This window comes from Drosophila bipectinata, chromosome 3L (genome assembly GCF_030179905.1).
Source record: "Drosophila bipectinata strain 14024-0381.07 chromosome 3L, DbipHiC1v2, whole genome shotgun sequence".
Classification (NCBI taxonomy): Eukaryota; Metazoa; Arthropoda; class Insecta; order Diptera; family Drosophilidae; genus Drosophila; species Drosophila bipectinata.
The window spans coordinates 21,887,715-21,906,546 of NC_091738.1; the positions used below are offsets into that span (position 1 = coordinate 21,887,715).

Below are 18,832 nucleotides of genomic sequence, written 5' to 3' on the forward strand. Positions count from 1 at the left end.
ACGCAAACCTCAAAAACCGCAACACAGCCGCCAGTCTCTGGCCGGGCCCAGACTCTTCTCGGCCTGGCTCTGGGTTTGGGATGGCCTGGCTGGCCTGCTGGGGGCTCCTCTTCGGGCCATTAGTGCGTTGTTTTCGGCGGGACAATGCCGAGTGCGCATATTTGCTTTAGCGGCCGCATCTTCGACAACGGGCTGGGACCCGCTCAAGACCCGGGCTCGAGATTGGTAATTGCAGAAAGTACCGTTGCCCATATGCGAGAGATTCTTTTTCTTGGAGGCCCCCAGCACCCGACCACCCGACCACCGCCAATCATTTTCCCTCGCATGCCGCGACCAGGCCGCAATTTTCATTGCGTTTGCAAAATATTTTCTGGTGTCTTGGCCCCGCGATTTATGAGCGTTGAAAAGGCTTAGAACGAGTGGTGGGAGGTGGGGAGTGGCGTATGGGGCATGGGAGGCTGCCCCTCGATTATGTTGATAATGTCAGCAGGAGAAACCAGTCGCGACCGGTTCCCGGGCAGCATCTTTGAGGCTCTTCGCCAGTCATATTAGCGTGTCCCGTTGTCGTTGCTTGTACCTGTTCGTTGTGCGTAAAAAAAAAAACACAGAAAATGTTAAAGAAGACAACGTCGTGAGCTGGACTGGGCCCCAATATGGTCAACGCTCTTCTGGCCATGTTTACACGTTAAGTGTGTTTGTGTGTTAGCATCTGGCCTCGCGCGATTCCCAGGCCTTGCCGCATGACATTCCCGGCTGTTGACACTGCTGATGTCGTCGAGTGCCTTGCTAATCACTTTTTGATTGTGCGGCGCAGAAGAAGTCACACCCGGCCAGGAGAAGCCAGGAGATGCAGATCTGGGAGGTGTTTCTTGGCCAATAGTCACCTTTTAGTATCTCCACTAAGTCTTACATCTAATATCCGCACGCTCTCTAACGGCATCTGCAGCTGCGTGAAAGCATATTTGTGTTGAGATTTTCGAAAGGCCTCTCGGATGACATCGGAATTGGCCAACGGTCCCCAGCGGAGGCCCAATATCTTGCCTCTTCCTCGGTTATTACCGACCATTCCGCTCGCTCTGCGGCGGCAGTTCTTATACTCGTCATTAATTAAGCGCTAAACAGACGCCCGCTGTGATGAGTATCCGAGGGGCTTTCCGCATCCCATCCGAGATATTCAAAGAGCCGAGGGGGAAGACTACACATATGCATGCCGGCAACTAGATGAGGGGCGACAAGTGATTACACAGAGAGAAAAACTACTCCAACTAGTCCATGACCGAATAACTAAAGGTAGTTAAGGTGTATAAGGTAGTCGAGTGGACAAATGTAGTCCATCGAACTGTTAGCCTTATAGTTATTTTATGTTAGCCCTTATCAGAAGTCCATCTCTTGCCAATACATATAATATGGGATACAATATATATATGGGGATGGATTTTTCTCTCTGTGCATGCCACATAATAAAAACTGCATGGAATTGATTTTGAAATAGAAGCAGCCTCCGAAACTCATAATGATGATGGAAAGAATGATTATGATGACGAGTCGGTGGAGGCTGCGGCCGAGGATCCGGACTCACTCCGCCTCCCCTGTCCAGGCAGCGTGTTAATTAAAAGCCACTGGACGCTGGTGCTTGGAGGGGGGAACAGCGGGGCGGCGGGAGGACGATTAGAAGCGACGGGGAGTGAGTGCAACAACCTTGGCACTTCCTGGGTACTTAGTCAACGCTCCGCCGCTTGATTATTTCATGGGGGGAGCGCACACACTCCGATATCCGCATATAAATACACTCGAAAGTAAATGCGTAGGCCGCCGCAATATGCCCCTGGATGTGCCCCTGCCCCCTGCCGCATTTGCCAGCCCTGATGCCAAATCCCTCCCCGGTGCCCGGTAGCCACATGCAGGGAGAATCGAAAGAGCCCAGCCACTGGCACTGGCAATTGGAACTGGGCATCAGCGGCATCAGCGCTGACTAATGATGAAATGCGTGGCATTCGCTGAGCTGGGTTGGGTATATGTAGGTATGGGCGCTGGTACGGGTACGGGTGCGGGTCTCATTTATGTAGAAAAGGATTAAGGCCATAAACCAAATGGCTGACGTTGGAGCTTAGCATGAAAAATGATTGCTGGGCCAGTCATCAGTCGGTAGTTGTTTCTGACTCAGCCCTGCCCGCTTAGGTAGGTGTTAAAGTGCCGCAGATTGTGGACTCCGTCTCGGAGACCCCGACCCGGCCCAGACAAGTGCAGCTTCCGAGCTCTAAGCCCGGATTGGGAACGGGTAGTCGGAGCGGCAGTGTCTTGGGCCTGGGCGGGTAAGCCGCTGAGTTATTTGCATAAGTATTTCTGATGTACGTTCATAATGGCATTCGGGGCTCGATTGCGCCGAGGCATTCGGGTTATGCGAGATGGAGAATTAATTAGAAGTCCAGGCAGCGGCCCGGGCCTCAATAGCTGAGGGGCAACAGCTTTGGCTAATACGAGTACACTTGTCCATTTGCTGCGGCCAAGTGCCCGTGGAGAAAACTTTTTATTTTCCAACTTTTCGTCAAAGTGGCCTCCGAACAGAGCTCCAAGTCAAACAAAGCCCGACCACATCGGGCGGGACAATGGCACCCAAAGGCGCACTTAAGGCGGTCAAAATGCACACAAATCAAACTTGGCCGGGTCCGGCTCTGGGTCGGAGGACATTCGGCACTGCCGTTGGTCTTTTATTAAAAAACCGTAACTAATGATGCCTAAATTCGCAATAAAAATGAAAAACCAAACGCACAATATGGTCCATTAGAGAGCTGGCCGGCGTTGTTGTTCGGCTATTAGAGGTTCGTCCCTCGCAATTTGAAACAATTTTAATAATACAAGGAAATGCCAGGGGAAAGTAGACAAAAGAAAGTCAAACATCGGGGCGCTGGGAGCTCTGTCGCTAGGAAGGGACATCAGCCTCGGCACCGGCTTATTGTGACAAATTTTAAGTAATTTTATTTTTATTTCACCGACAGCTTTGGTTTTTTATATTCTTCCTGAGGGCGGTGGTGGAAAGGAAGAAGAAAGAAGAAGCAATCCAAAAGTAGGGACTTTTCCCAAAGAAGCTTTCGAAGCCGCTTCCGTCTCATTAAAGGCGTGCGGGAGGAAACAAAAGTTGTGTAGCTGCCTGACGAATTCCCAGAATATTTATTTACACCTTCGCCGAAGGATGAAGGTCCTTCCGCGCCCCCTAGTCCTGTTTGTTTTGCATGTGTCTAAAAGGCAGACAAAGCCAAATCCGAAAGCCACATGGCTCGAGGCGTGCGAAAGCCGACAAAACGGAAAATACTTCAATCAATGTAAAAATTGGGCAGAAAAGGTAGAGCTTGTGGCGAGGGCGGTGGGCGGTGAGCAGCCGGAAGTGGAAAAATAATCAGAGAAGTTAAATCTGTGGGCGCCATATGCCCACAGGAGGGCGGTCTGGCGGAGGGAAGGACTCCCAAAGGCCGTGGGACGAGGCGAGGGGCAGACAGACAGAGACACACCCCGACACATAAACAATGAAATGGCTGCTAAAATATATCTCCTTTTATATGTGCCTACCCTGTAGAAGGGCTCTGCGAAGGATATATAAGATACAAACCTCGGAAGATAACAAAAGGGTTCATTTTTTGTCATTCTCTTGGAGTGACAATGTTTTAAAACCAAAAACGACTGCCAATCTTGTCCTCATTGGAACTAGAAATCAGTATAGAGTATCCTCTAGTCGTGCCACCCCACCTTTTAGCCAAAAAATTCGATTCGGCCTGAAAGCGGAGAACAGCAGTAACCCGGAGTACGGATTTTTGCAGCCCTCGTAGCAATTGTACCGGGCTTTGAAGGCTCCTTGAAAACCTATTGGAGCTATAAATCCTTTGTGTTTTCAATTTTTATTTTATTGCTCTTCGCAGGCGGAGGGTGTGCGTGCCTCGCCAGAATTCGTGTGTCTGTCGAAAGGTGAGCACACGGAGCACCCAGCCCAGTCCAATAAAACCGAATCTGGCCAAAGCAAGCTCAACCACTTTACGGGGGAGTGACTCAACCGGGCCAGGGAGCCCTGAAACAAGGATAGCAGAAACGCTTGCAGAGACAAAGCTCGACTGCACAAAAGTAAAATTTAAAAAGATACAGCTCAGTCCCCGTCTCCGGGGGTTGGCCACTTCTATTCGGGGCTCTAGTCCCGGGGTTGCAGCTACGTAGAGCTTCCGCGTTCAGGGCCCTCGAGTTAATCTAGCAATGAGTTGGCAGGTAAAGTAATTGGGGATGTGTGAAATCACTCCGGCGGGTGGCGCGTCTCTGGAGTGTCTGGAGCGTGGTGGCCGCAGATAGCAGATGTGCCTAAATAATTGCTGATAAATAACAATAATTCCGGAGTGTGGGCCCCGCAAAAAGTGTAATTGGATGGCCGGATATTGAAAGTGTAGTCAGCCATAAGTCAGATGAGAGTTGATCGCATTTTTTCATTTCCCGGTTAATCCTGCAAGATTTTCCTGCCATTATCTGGTTATCGTTGAGTCCGACATTGTTGATGGTTCTAGCTCCGGTTTAAAGGGACACACCATCCGATCCTTGCCCTCTAAACAGGCATTATTATTATTGGTGTTTGCTGCAGGTTCCTGGCCATATAGCCCTGGGCCCTCGCTTTATTTGCTATTTTTTATTCGGCCATTTCGAACTCCCCCCTGAGCTGTTGCTCGTGCCATTTAAGCGTGGAAATAAATGACTTCTTGGCTGAAAAAGTTTGCTTTAACCTCAGAGCCGAAAGTGCACGGAGCAATAATCGAATTTGAGTGAATTAAGATTGGGGAATTGCTCTCGAACAATGAAATAAGTGGAGAGTGCCACATGCCACATGCTACGCTCTAGTGTGTGTGTGTGGGTGGAAAATTATCCCTTAAGTACACACGGGGAGGAGGGGCGTTGGAGAGGATAAGGCCCATGGGCCGGGCTGGTCTTTCCGTTCTTCCGAATGTGTTTTTTTATTTGTTTACCGATAACACTTGGCCCTAAAAGGGGACCGAGTGGATGGCAGCTGGCCCGGAGTGTCCTGGCTGCAAGGACAGCCTGCGACAGCAATCAGAGCGCTCGACAAATAGCAACAAGCCGGCTCCCCCTATCTCGTCCTATCTCTCTGTTTGTGTTTGTATTTTCATCAAATAAAATTGACACACACAAGTGTTAGCCGCTTAGGCTGACAGCTTTCCCTCCACATCCTCCTTCCCGGCAGCAGCTGGTCCCTCGAGGAGCGAAAGCCACGGAGATCCTCCAGCCGAAGCCAAGAGGTCGCTTGGCTGGTTCCAAGGACTTGGTTAATTCTGAGCTTGTGGGTGGGTGTTTGTTTTTGGCTTGAGCTTTTGATTCGAATTTAGTTAAATTAAATTGGGGGTTAGAGGAAATAAAAACAAGGACTGCGCGAGGAAGCCAGCACCAAAGGATACCCTGGCCAATTAGCATGTAAACAAGCTCTGCAGAAAACACGAAATTGTATTCTTAATGCGCTGCCAGACATATACACCCTTGCTAGGAATCGGACTAGAGGGGATCTATTCCTAGATTGCCATTTACCTTCATCAAAAAACTCGCTGGCAAATGGAATCTAGTTATATCCTAATCGGCCACTCCAGACACACCCACATAAACACACTCGCAACCCCGTTTAAAGTTCAAAAGCGTTCGAGGCAACGAAATGTTTGAGCGGCACGGCACAGGCGGGGCAGGGGGAAGACGCCCGGGGGCGAAGGACTAAGGACTGGGGCGCCAGGCGATGCCTGCCTCAATTGAAGTTTTAACATACAAATGTAATTAAAACGTTTTACGAAGCCGCCCCCGGGCACCAAACCAACAACACAAAGTGTTTGGGGGAGCACTCTGTGTGTATAAGTGTGTGTGTGGGTCCAGAAAGGGGAAACACACACATTCACAGTCAGGCAGAGGCCGAGACTCTTGAAATTGTTGCCGGCGGATGCAATAAGTTGGTGATAAGGTGTTCGCTCCCCTGGGGCCGCAGGGGGAGATCCTTTTGCAAACTTGTCAAAAATCAGAGAAAAGAAACGGCACGGCACGGGGAGGATGCGAAAACGTGTTTCCCGAGTCGCTCTCCGGCAGTGAAAACAATGCCAATGTCGTTGTTAACCTTTTTTCGGGGAATCGCCTTTTGCCGCCAGTGCCAGCCACCCTCCGTCCCAGCCACCCATTAGCCCCGCCCCCCGACTATGACGCAAACAATGATATTTACATTTTTTATCTCCGTTGGGGAATGGGGTTGGAGTTGAGGGTTGGGGCTGCCCACCCCCTCCCCGACTTTAGTACATTTCCCTCTGAAATTGGAAACTGGCCGAAGGGCCCTCGACATCTCGGCACGTTTTGGGCCATTCTGCAAGGAGCGGAATAAAAACGGAGCCGGCCCAGGAAGATGAGCCTCATATCAAAGCGATCATGGATTTATGGCCCTAATAATAGGCCAAGCGGATGGGCAGGCGGATGCGGAGGCGGATGGGACGCCTCCGAGTGACTAAATTGGACCGAAAAGGGAGCACGCAACTGGACAAGTAATTAGGGAAAGGATTTGGACGAGCGTTTTTCGGGAAATGAGCAATTTTTTCGGCAGAAAAGTGGGACAGCAAGTACGTGAGTGGGCGGGCGGGTACTTGGAAACATTTAATGAGCAGTTGGTATCTTGTTTTTAATTTTCGCTAACTGCTCCCTGCTCCGGCAGTGACGCCTTTGTGGAATCCAGTCGGGTATTAAGGACCAGCACCCGCAAAGCCACCCTCCGAAGTGACAGTTTGTCAAACTCCACAATAACTCGCAAACAGCACAAGCCAGAAAATAAATAAAAGGAGCAGCTGCCACAAAAGGTTACCCCAACGCACACACATACGCGCCAGGAGCCGGAAAATATGCGGGAAGAGGGAGAGCCAGGGCCACCATTTGCTCATTAAAATAAAATTTTGCACAAATATTAAATAGCCGAACATTTTCCGGGGGATATAATCCGAATGTCAGTGGCAATCCTCAATCTGCCAGTGACGTTGAGTGGTTAAGTGGTGGGGCGGGGCAGGACCCGAGCGCGGTGGATGGAGGGCTGAGTGGAAGTTCATTTTTCTCAGATAACTCTCTGGTGGCGCAGAAAGTGTCAAAAACGCTTAATAAACGTCAATGTCAGGCGATTTGAAGTCAGCGTCGAAATGCAAAATTTTTCAAACAAAACACACTCCTGTGGAACGCAAGAGGACGAAAGGACGCAGCGATGAAGGGGTGCTGGCTGTCAGGCGAGAGCTGAGATAGATTTCGAGGATTTGTGATTGGAAACCAAAGCGCAATTGAATTCGCAGTGTCAGAAGAAAGGAGCCAGAATCAGGAGCAGGAGAGTAACCAGAGCACCCAGGACACCCGGGACACACATCTCGATGCCAATCCCTCAATTCTGGCTTTCATTCCACTTCCATCCATTCCGCTGGGTTCGTTTCGTTTCATTCGCTTGACAAATGGAGTGTCATAAATGCAGCCCTTGAGGGCATCGCCGGCCTGCCCCTCTCCCCTTTATGGTAAACGACACGTAGACAGGCCTCCCACTCCGATTCCCATTCCAGGGCCACCCATGCCACCACCCACTCCCCCACAAAGGAGGCTGCGCAGCTAAAAATGCACAGGGGGATTGGGAATTTATTTGAATTTGCTTTTAGTTTTTCGGGTCCGGCTGTTTGGCTGTTGGGCTGTCTGTCTGGGTGGATGATACATTCAACAGATTTCGATGGCAGCCGTAACAGATCGCTTTTAAAAAGTGGTTTCCATGTGTCTTGGGGGTTGTGTGATGGGCGGTGGGAGTGCCCATTGGGAAGGAGTTTGGAAAACAGAACCCAAAAGACACAGGCAAAAGCCTCAACCTTTTAATTCAGATTTAATTCAAATCGTTCTAGTTGGGAGGTTTCTCTATAACGATACTTAGCTGTCAGACATAGTATTTTCAAGGGTAATGCCAACCACACTCCACCCACAACTCTGCTGAAAAAGATACCACCACAAAAAGTGACAGTCGTCAGCTTAACAATATGACAAATACAATTTTTCGTCTTTATAATTTCATTTTACTATAAAAACGCATTATTACATAATGCGACCATCCCTCACAGAGCCCTGCCACAGAGCCGGAGTGTCATCGTCGTCATGCCCGTCAGCGGGGCTATCCGCATCCACATCCTCATCCGCCTCGCAGCTGGTCAGGCTGGGCGTGGCAGAGGAGCTGGCCAACAGCGCTTGGGCGGCACTCTCGGACAATTGAAAGCGATACATAAAAAGTGGTCTCCCTTTGTCCGAATGTTTCTTTTAATAATTCTTCTGTTTTTTGTGAATTTGTCGCCCGGGCTGGGTTGGACTGGGTGGACTGGGGGATGTCTGGATGAACGCCCTGGAGTTAATTTTGAGTGACGTGCAAAGTTTGTTAATTGAATTTGCCTTTTTGATATGTATGTCACATTGAGGACGGGCCGCAGTACAGTGGGGACTAGCTAAGTGGGTTGTGTACATGACATTAATTGAGAGCACTAGTCGAAAGGGTTGCTCGACGTCGCCACCCTTCGGCCTCGATGTTTATGGACAGCCATCGAGCTGCGAGCTGCCAGTTTTGAGAAATTGTTTAATGCAAATGGGCGAGTGAAGTTGCCCCTTGAGGCCCGGCCACTGAGATTGCGGAGGGCAGAGTCCTCGAAACAGTGGGGGACCACCACCGCTCCAAAGTGGCAAATTAAACAAGCGTTGACTTTCGAAATTAAAGAGTCTCTTTGATGAGTTTGGCCCAATTAGGGGTAGAAAACAATGCCATTATCCTTCCCACTCGGCAGATTTGGTTATGATTTTATTTTAGATACATTTTCGGCCCATCCCGAGGTCGTGTCACTATCGAATAGTCAACCATTCGCAGTATTTGCGAGAGGAAGTTCCATTAGCTCGCATTTGTGTGTTCCACTGTCCAGTTCCATTAACCGGATGTCGGTTTTTTGCATCGCGATGTGCTCCACTTTGATTTTGATTGTTTGCAGATGCATTTAATTCCGCCACGTAACGCCGTTCCCTCTCTGCCACTTTAATCATCATAATATGCCTTTTTGTGCCACGTTCAATGGTGCTTACAGCGTCAATGGATTGGATTCAGTGGGTCCAGAGGAGGGGGCTGACAAATGGCAGACACTAATTTATATATTACATACCAATGATGGTTTGCCAATAATCACTGCGAAACGGGAGGAGCACTTAACCCCTCCAGTCGCGCTCCCGCCGATTTACAAATTGCCTCACTGACTGGACAAGACAAAGTGATTGATATTTAATCTAAAATAAAAGCCGAAAGTCCGTTGGGCAATTTCAATTTTAATAAAATGCCTTTCTCGCCCGGCCGTGGCCGGAGAGGAGGGCGATGGCCGTGGGGGGTCTATCCGGTGGATTGGCAGCATCCAGTATTTGCCGAGCCGGAGAGGCCAGCCAAGTTGCATTGCATTGCACAATTTGTTGCTGTTTGATTTCATAAAATATTAACTGGCAATTTGCAGAGTCTGCATATATTTGGTGATTACGCAGCAAGCTAGTCCGGGTCTAGGGTTAGGCAAACACACGCAGCTCTTGAAGATGAGTTTCGAGTTGAGTGATGGACGGACAGACGATTTAATTTGCCTGAGTCCTGCGTTGGAGAGCACTCTGTTGGCAGGATACAAGCATCTTCGGGCCTTCGATGATGGAACTTCAATCCCGGCAATCTCGACCTGCCCCCCGCCGTCGCCCCTGCAACGCACTTTAACTATATTAATTGATATACTTGCTCGCAGCGGTAATTTAAGCCAACTGAAGTCGTCTGCCAATGCCAATATCATCAGTCGGGCCCTTCCCCGGCTCATCAGCATCGCCGGGCTCAGAGGAGTCTCCGAGTCGGAATTGGTTTGGTTCCTGATTCTGGGCGGAGATTTCGTCTTGATGACTTTGCCCAGAGGCGCGCTCTCTTTTCGGCGCTGACACAAGCACGGCACAGCAGCAGAGGTATATACTTGAAGAACACACAAACACAAACACCCACTCTGGCAACTACTTCTGTACTTTGTGCACTCCTTCGGGCAAATAGGCAGGCAACACAGCGTATACGTAATCAAATGTACATAAGGCATTAAGCGACGTCGGCGGCGACGCCATCAATTCCTAAGCCAAAACAAGCGCGATGGGTGGCGACGGGTGGCAGGGGCTGGGGAGTTAAAGAAGCTCCTGTGGCATACATCAACTGCAGGCTGGGAGGATGGCAGGCTGGCAGGCTGGCGGGAAGCGAGCAGGAAAGGAAGGACAAGCAGTGCACAGGAAAACAATTTACAATGCCACCAACTTAACAGGATGTGGGGAGCAGGCCGGAGTGGGTGTGGGCAGGATCTGCATGCAGTTTTGGCACTGGAAAATGGCAATAGATAGCTAAGACAGTTGGCAGCCGGAAGAGGCGTGCCGCAGAGGGGGGCTCCGAGAGTTTGCAACAAAAACGAAAGCCCAGAAATCAATAGTTCATTACATCTCAGGGCCCGAGCCCGGCACCATCATTATGCGCTTTTTCATTGCTCCTGATGGGCTCCCCAGAGCGCACTTCATCTAAATCAAAGAAACCTGTCGGAAGCTTCGTCAGAGAACCTTCGTCAGGGCGGCTCCGCTCGGGTTAGAACTTTGCAGGCAACTCTCTGAAGGCATTCTTCGTCCTCGCACATAGGTACACATAGGATATTCGTATAATATGTGTAGTGGCACAGGCCCAGACTTCTCGAAGAGGGCGGAGGCCAACCCTTTCTATGTACGACTCCACGGAGAAAATCTGTACACGAGGCCGGGCACTCGTGGGCAAGTGGCAGGATCTGACAATAAGTTTAATGTGTGCTCCGAGCATATTCCAAGGCTCCCAGCCCATCCCCCCCGCTAGCCAGCTGTCAGTTCGGATGAGTTCAGTTGACTTGAGCAGAGCTGCGATGATGACTCCCCCTCCACGGGACAATGTACTTCCCTGAACTGTCCCAGCTGACGTTGAATTATCATAAATTGCCGAAGTTTGTTTTTGGCATAACAAAACTTGGGCGGCAGCCTCGTAGGCGGGAGTGGGTGTGAAAAGTTTCCATCGGGCGAAAATCAGAGCAATTACACTTGTGCTTGGGCCAGGCCAGAAAGGGTTGCACTCGAAGGACTCCCGCCACAGCCCCGCTGCATAATCCTATTAAATTTACGTTGCGGCCTGGAAAAGCAAAGTAAACCATCAGCCCAGGCCCGGGACGGGATGGGGAAAAAGCTCAAAAGGTGCTTAATTTGTGCGCTGCCTTTATTGATTTCCCCCAGCGCCCCTCCGCCGCCAGCACACAAGTATTAGAGGAGCTGCCTCGGCTAAAAGGCATTAAAGTCTTGACAAGGCTATTAAATGCTTAAGAGGCAGCGACGTTAATGACAACATCGCAAAAAGGCCAACCAGGGCCAACCGGAGGAGGTGTCCTCGCCGGCAACGCGACGCTGCTGAAGCAGAAGTAGTCGGGAGACGAGCGACGCGGCGCAAGGATTACAATTTACGAGTCCTGCGAACCATGAAGGTGTGATAAAATTTCAGCAATTAAAAAAACGTGTGCGTTGACAACGGAGGGTGTCAAGGAGCACAGAGTTGAGGAGCCGCGACAAGTACAACAGTAGAGCCGAGTCAACGTGGCATGCAACTTAAGAAGAAAGTGCCAGCGTCCGGCTGCAGCAAAGTGGCAGCTCGAATGCTCTATCCCTTGAAATATGTAAAGAAATATTTATTTTCATATCCAGTTTTTCTACAGGATGTCCTCAAAGGCATCAGTCAATTTTCATAGCATACTTTCCAGAGTTAAATAAGAAAAAGCGCAAGTTGAATAGAAATGTTGGACTACCCTTCTTGGAGAGCTACTCCCGTCCACATGGCGACATCTCTGCTCCTTGGGCTTACACCTACACTCACACACACACACTCGCAGAGAAACACCCATACCCCCATAAAAAAAACTTGCTAGCAGTTTAAACGTCGTTGGCATTTGAGAGCAGCTCCAAGAATATTGCAAATTTATGCGCCTTCCCTTTTTGCATAATTACCCCCCAACGACCCCTGGCGCCCCCATCCGCCATCCACGCCCACACCCACACCCACGCACACGCAGATTTTGATAACGTCGCTCCGTGTTTGCCTCCGTGTTTGCCGCTTGCAACATTGCAGCGCGTATTTTTAATTTCCGTCAGTGGGCCGTCCCGCTCGCTCCCCCAGATAAGCGGGGAACATGTCAAGGTAGGACTGTGTGGGTCTATGTGTGTGTGCCTAGGACTCGCTATCTCTCTGTGTGTGTGTTTGGAGAGATAATGTAAAATTAAAAGGGAAGCTGTGCCAAACAGGCACGGAAAACGGGAAGAGGAACTGCGCGCCTGCGATCGTGAATTATGCGTTCCCAGATTACCTAAAAATGTACACATATTCCAGGGGCTTGTGACAAGGACGATTGCATGGTCCATAGATGGGAAATATTTCTACAAAATTTATTGTAGAAGCAACGGCAACTGGAGGAGGAAAAAACTTTTAATTAGCCAACTAAAATGGCAAATGGCGCAGGGCTGAGATATGATTAATGAAATGCTGGCATGTAATTCGGGCGGCAACATCACGCAGGGCGGAGGAGAGCGGGATACAGATGATATAAATTAGGGCAAATTAATTGCACCAGCCTCAGGTGTGAGGGTGTGAGTTGCCACCCGGGCGTGTGTGAGTGGCAACTTTCCGCCGTAATTAGATGATGGAAAACGCTCATTTTGGCATTCAACGGGCGGCAGGAGGGCCAGCCCAGAAGGTAAGACGAATAGACAGCTTTTTTCTATGCGCTATAATCTGTCAGATGGGATAAAACAGCTTGGGAAAGTGCACATCCTGCCAAGTGTGATAAAGGACGGCGCATTAACGGAAATAAATCAAGAGTTCAGGTGGAGGATGGCCGGAAAACTGACCACCAGCTGCGTATTCCGCAGGATACAATAAGCGAGATTGAAGGACCGCCTACTCCAGACTCTGCCTGAGGAAAGAATGTCCTTTAAAAACCCCTCCATACGACAGCAAATAATTAAATCAATAAATTTCGGAAAATATCTTTATGGAGCATCCCTCCTTCCATCAGCTTCAATTATGCCGCAGGGTGGGGCTGGTGGTGGTGGCGCCTCCCCCCAGCCACTTTACTTTTGACTTTGGCAACATCATCAAAATTTTTGCCAAATAACAAAAGATGAGGAGGATGGGGAGCTGACAGGGGAAGATGGCAAGCATAACGCCCATTTGCAGTCAGCTGCCAATATGAAAAGCCGAATCCTTTTACCAGGCACCTATCCTTCTCGTCTTGCGCCTCCGCCCGCCACCCGCCACTCAGCCACAACAAACTCCGAGAACATTTCCCAAATATTGTGCTGGCAGACAGGGGTCGTGTTGGTATATGTATAAGAATTTACATACGCCCTCGCAGCCCCCTCTCGGCTAGCCGGGCCGGGCCTGGCCAACATGGCCAACAAAAAATCGTAGGAGAAGAGCCCAATGGAGCGGACTGAAGAGGATACACATAGGGGGGTGTGTGTGGAGAGTAAGTTTTGTATTTTTAAACCGAAAAGGGTTGCTCCTCTGCTTCTTGCCACAATCCTGGGCAAAACTACTCGCACAACCTTTAACTTGGCAGCTCTGTCAAAACACTTGGAAAGGCCAAAGTGCTCGGGATGTGCAGAGCTGGGGAAGCCAAGGCCCTTCTTTCTGGGATGTTTAAATTATTTCACGAAAGTATAGTGTACATATGAATATCTTTATATCCCGTGGCCGGGAGGCAGCGCGTGTCCTGGGCAACTTCTTTGGTTAATGACATAAGTATACTTGCGAAATCACACCAAACGAAACCCGAAATCTCCTTAATGTCGCCTCACACGAAAGCTCTGCGTAAATTAAGCATTTTTCTCGCATTTTCCACTCATTAATCCCCGTTCGTTTTCGCTGCATTTCATTACAGGATCGACACGTCACACGGAATGGAAACCCCGAGCCGGTGGTGGATCCCTCGCAGGATTATATGCTGATGCTGGGCTACGAGAACGCCACGCACACCGTCCTCCGGTTTCGCCGCAAGCTGGACACATGCGACGCCAGTCACGACATCGCCATAACGGTGAGTCCTTCCTCTTAGAGTCCTTCCACGTTAAATAGATATACTGCCCGAAGTTTGGCCAAGAACAAGTGAAATTTATGCCCGCTGGAAGTGGTCCTTCCGACTGACTCATAGATTCTGTTAATAAAAAAAGTTTCAAAACAAGTGCCGCCCATCAACCCGAAATGATATAAGCACCAGTGGTCCCTTTTCACACTTGAACACCCCTGGAGTCATATAGTCTCTTGCTTTTTGACTTTGAGGCCATATACTACTCAAACTCTATTCATTTCTCTGCGTGTAATGGCCAGGTCAGTCCGATTTCAGTACAAAAAGGACATGCTAAGCACGCGGAATCAGCAAATCGTTGCTCCCCGGATCTGGATGGGAAAGAATAATAAAGATTATAGACTCTGGATTAGGGGTTGCACTTGCCACTTATTAGCTGCACTCCAGAGCTGGCTCAATCCCCAATATTGGTTGCGCAATTAGCCGGGAAATCGGAATCTCTTCATCGGCAGCCACCTCTGAGCACTCCATCAGAGGCGCAAATATCACGCCGCATCAGGGGGAGCAGTCGCAGTGATAAAAGTTTTATCACGTATAACTTAAGCGTAAATCTTAAAGAAAACTTTCCGGTTAAGTTAAGTAAACAAGGCGCGTGGCAGGAGCACACAAACACTCGCTAACCAAAGGACACATATGCCAGACTGCCAGGCTGCCAGACATGGCGACAAGGACGAGGGATACCCCGACCCGCAACACGCTTATTGAGATGTAGTGGGCCTGAAGTTTGAAGAACCCCAAGCGGGAATGTGGCCAACATGTTATGCATAGTCGCGTGTGTTTGTTCCTAGACACATTTGGTTATTGCTTTATCTAAACGCTCGGGGAGCCGCCCACTCCTCATCCCCAAGGATCTATCTGGGACTTTATTTGTCTAGCGCATTAATTGGATTTCGTCGCGTCACCAGCTAGGCTGCTAGCTTGGGAAAACCCACAAAAATCGCTGGCCAAATCGTCCAGGACAAATTAGTTTGCAATAAGCCAGTGCCGGGGTCTGCTCTGTCCGCGGCCAAGTGTTGTTGCGGGCAATTCTCGAGCACAATGCAAACTTTTAATGAATTTCTATTTAGCTGACCCCGCTCCTCGCATTTCGTTTAAGTTCGCTGCTACAATTTACTCCAGAGTGGTGGAGGGGGGCAGCTGCGCAAATAGGGGGCGCTAGTTTCAAGTTGAAGCAGAGTTTTGTTACTTTTAGGGTGCTTGAAGTACCCTGCCTTATAGAGGGAGGCATAGAGTCTGTAGACTATTAGGACTATAGTAGAAACATGCTACATTTTATTTGAGTTTGTCCAGTAAAATTTCCCTTAAGCCTTATATAAAAATATATATTATATTCAAATATTCCTATGCCCAACTGCTTGTACTTTTCGTATTTTTTTGTAAGGGTATTCCCAGTCATATATAAGACCTCCTTGCATAAGAAGTCCCTACTATTTTGGCTTTGCTTTCTCTTAACTTCTCCGCCGATTTCCGTTTTGCGCAATTTTCCGGGAAGGTATTTTGCATCTTTTGCTCGTTCGCGCGTTGAATATGCACTGTCCCCCCGCCAACCCCACTCCCTCCCCCGCTTGCCCATGAATAAAAAGTAAACTACAACTTGCAGTTTTTTGCATTAAGTGCACCAGAGCGACCGGCTGGGAGGCGGGGGAGTGGCCCGAGAAGCGGAAAAGCAGAAGCAACCATTTGGCAAATTAAGCGCTGTTTGTTGTGCATCCAGGGGGGGTGCGGGGGCGTGGAGTTGGAGCTGGGGGCGGGGCGGCGAAAATTAATAATGTATTATGTGCAGAGCCATTTGCAAGGTTTGAGTTTGGTTTGTCCAGAACTTTGAGGTCAGCGTGCGGGGCACGATTTGCCGAGCACTTAAAAATTTATTAATTGTTTGCGTTTCTCCAACAGCTGCACCACCCTCCGCCGCCCATTATCTTTGGGAAACTAATGAGCAGCAGCGGAGGAAGCTTGTTAGGGCGTCCTCTATAAGTAATTCAATTTTGAACCCTTTGGGTTAGAAGCCGTGCTCGAGTCTAATCATATCAATTTTTCGATTCGTGCCACTTCAAAGCGCATCCCAGCCAGCCCATATGGATTTATCGGCCTAAGCCGCTCAAGTGGCATAATCCCCGCACCCAAAATTAGCCCGGCGAGGGGCCAGCCACCGGAGGACCTGAATTTTTAATATACAAAACACAATTTCCAGCTGTTTAAGCGCATAATAAAAAAATCCTATTTTAAATAACTTGCAACGATTCCAAGAATTTCGCCCAGGAGCAACCCCGACCCGCCTCGGAATATCCGGCGAAAGGTCATAAAAGCTGAATAAAAAATGGTTCAAGGGAAGCCCGGCGGAGAGACTGCCGCGGAGGCGGAGTCAATCAGCTGCTCAACCGTTCAAGTTGCCAGTGTTCAATTAAGCGTGTTCAATAAATTCCCTGCCCGTGGGCAACCCCTATGCCATGGATAGGGGTTACCCGAGCATATGTGCTCCATTCCGGGCAAAGGTTCTGAGCCTGTCTCGACAAATTTTCCTATAAATATAAATAAAAATGTTTATTTATATAATTAATTGTATCAGTCGGAGGAAATTGGCCGAGCGAGCAACCCTTTTTATTGGCCGGCTCTGCTCCTGCCCCTCACTTTTCGGGTTCATAAATAAATAAGGACGGCGGGTGGCGTGGGACGGAAATGCACGCACGTCGGGGGCGGAGGGGCGCTGGCCCGGGGCCAGACAAACCGCAAAAACGTCAACCACAATACAAAAATTACGGCCACTAAAAACCGCCAACGACGGCGACGCCGGAGCTGAAAAATATCAATCGATGTGGGTTCATTTGTGTGTAATGAACATTAATGAAGCGCGAAGAGCGTGACTAATAACGAAATTACGAATTGGCCAAAAGAGTCAGGACCATGACGTCAGATGGGTCTAGGACCTGGGGGATTCTGGGGAGAATCTATCAAAAGAAATCAAACATTTAGGGCGTCGGAGAGGTGGAAGCATAAACCATAAAACGCCATTAAGTGCGTCATTTCAGTTTGATTTCAAAACTCTGATTTTATTTCCCTTTTTAGCTCCGAGTGCCAGAGTGCCGAGTGCCAGAATATTAAAGGACGTAGCTTCCATTATCCATTATCCATTATGCTTTCAATTGCCTCGCTGGTCAATTCCAACTCATTGAAAATGTTTTTAATGATTTCCTGCGTTATCCGCAAACTTTGTCGCTTAAAAACTGAAAGGCTGAGTTATGGCCGGAATGACGAGAGGATTAGAGGACGATTGGCTCACACAGATTGGAATACATTTATCACACCATTTCGGGCCTCTCAAGCCGCTGCCAGTGGGCTTAATTATTCCTCCTCTTTCTGGATTGATAATGAATGGGTTTCAATTTATTTGAACCAATAATAGATACCGAGCGCTTTTGTCGCAGCTTTAATTAAATTTCCCGAGCCCGCTTAATTGTCCAGCGCCCACTTCAAATCATTAAAATCTTTATGGCCCATCCCCGACAATAAAAACTTTCCATTTGACGAGATGGCCCACATAGCTGGGTCCTCCGGCTCCTCCTAAAACCCATCTTTGGGGAAAAACTCCACAGCAGAGAGCTCTTGTTTTGATTTGTGCAAAATAATTGAGTAATTACAAATTTTAATTTGCATTGACTTTCATGTGGCGTTGTCATTATTGTTCTTGTTTCTGGTATTTGTTTAGGCCAGCCAACAAGCAGGGGCAGTGAGGCAGGGAGGCAGGCAACAAAAAGAAACTCATTTAAAATGCAAATTTTCGCTAAACTGGGCAAATTATAATTCAGAGACGAAAGCAGCATTCCGCGCCGAAAGTGACAATTAACACTAATTGTCATTATAATAATTTCATATTGTTTTCCCGCCGCGTGGTTGTTGCTGCGCCGCGGTTGTTGCAGTAATTGTTTAAGCTTGCCACGGCATTTTGCTGTCCGGGTAATTTCAGATGCAAAAATTGCTCAGAATATGGAGTAGTGGCTGAGTGGAAAGAACTGGTCGGAAAACTTTGCCGTGTGAAGTTCAAATGAGTTCGAAGCTCGGCAAAAATATTGTTTTTAATATAATTTATGCCCGGGACCGGGCTACGGCCAGGCCCCAACTTGGAGTAGTTGTGTAATGGAATTATGCCCCCGGCCCCACTCCAGCTTGGCCCGCACATAACGCTACTATTTCTGCTATGTGTTTATTATTTTAACACGAAACTTGCACTCGGCCAGGCCGGAAAAGGGGCCGGGGGAGGAGCGCTTTCCCCAATTGTAAACAGTAATTTTTGCCCATTAATGGGGTCCTGCCGGGGTCCTGGCCGACACACATACGCCGAGCCGGTGTTGTCCCCCCCAAGAGCAATAACAACGGTAGAAACAAAAAGGCAACAAGTCAAGTCGACAGTAATTTTCAACACTTACAACCGAGCTAAGGACCCGGTGAGCCCAGGACTCCAGTGCCCCAGCACTCCAGCACCCCAGCACCCTGGCGCCCCAATGGCCGCTGCAATTTTTACATCAAAGACGCGAATTCTTCAAAACGAGTTCAACGGGGGAAGTCCTGTGACAGAAGGGCTGGCAACCTGCAAACCG

At 49.0% G+C, this 18,832-nt stretch overlaps 1 protein-coding gene across 1 annotated transcript in view; it reads left to right on the forward strand.

Annotated features, from left to right (window-relative positions):
- olf413 (DBH like monooxygenase olf413) overlaps positions 1-18,832 on the forward strand; it is a 102,445-nt gene that overhangs the window by 48,849 nt on the left and 34,764 nt on the right. Inside the window, exon 3 of the mRNA XM_017247034.3 lies at positions 14,037-14,192. Within this exon, the coding sequence (XP_017102523.2) occupies positions 14,037-14,192 (156 nt within the window). The remainder of the gene's footprint in view (positions 1-14,036; positions 14,193-18,832) is intronic.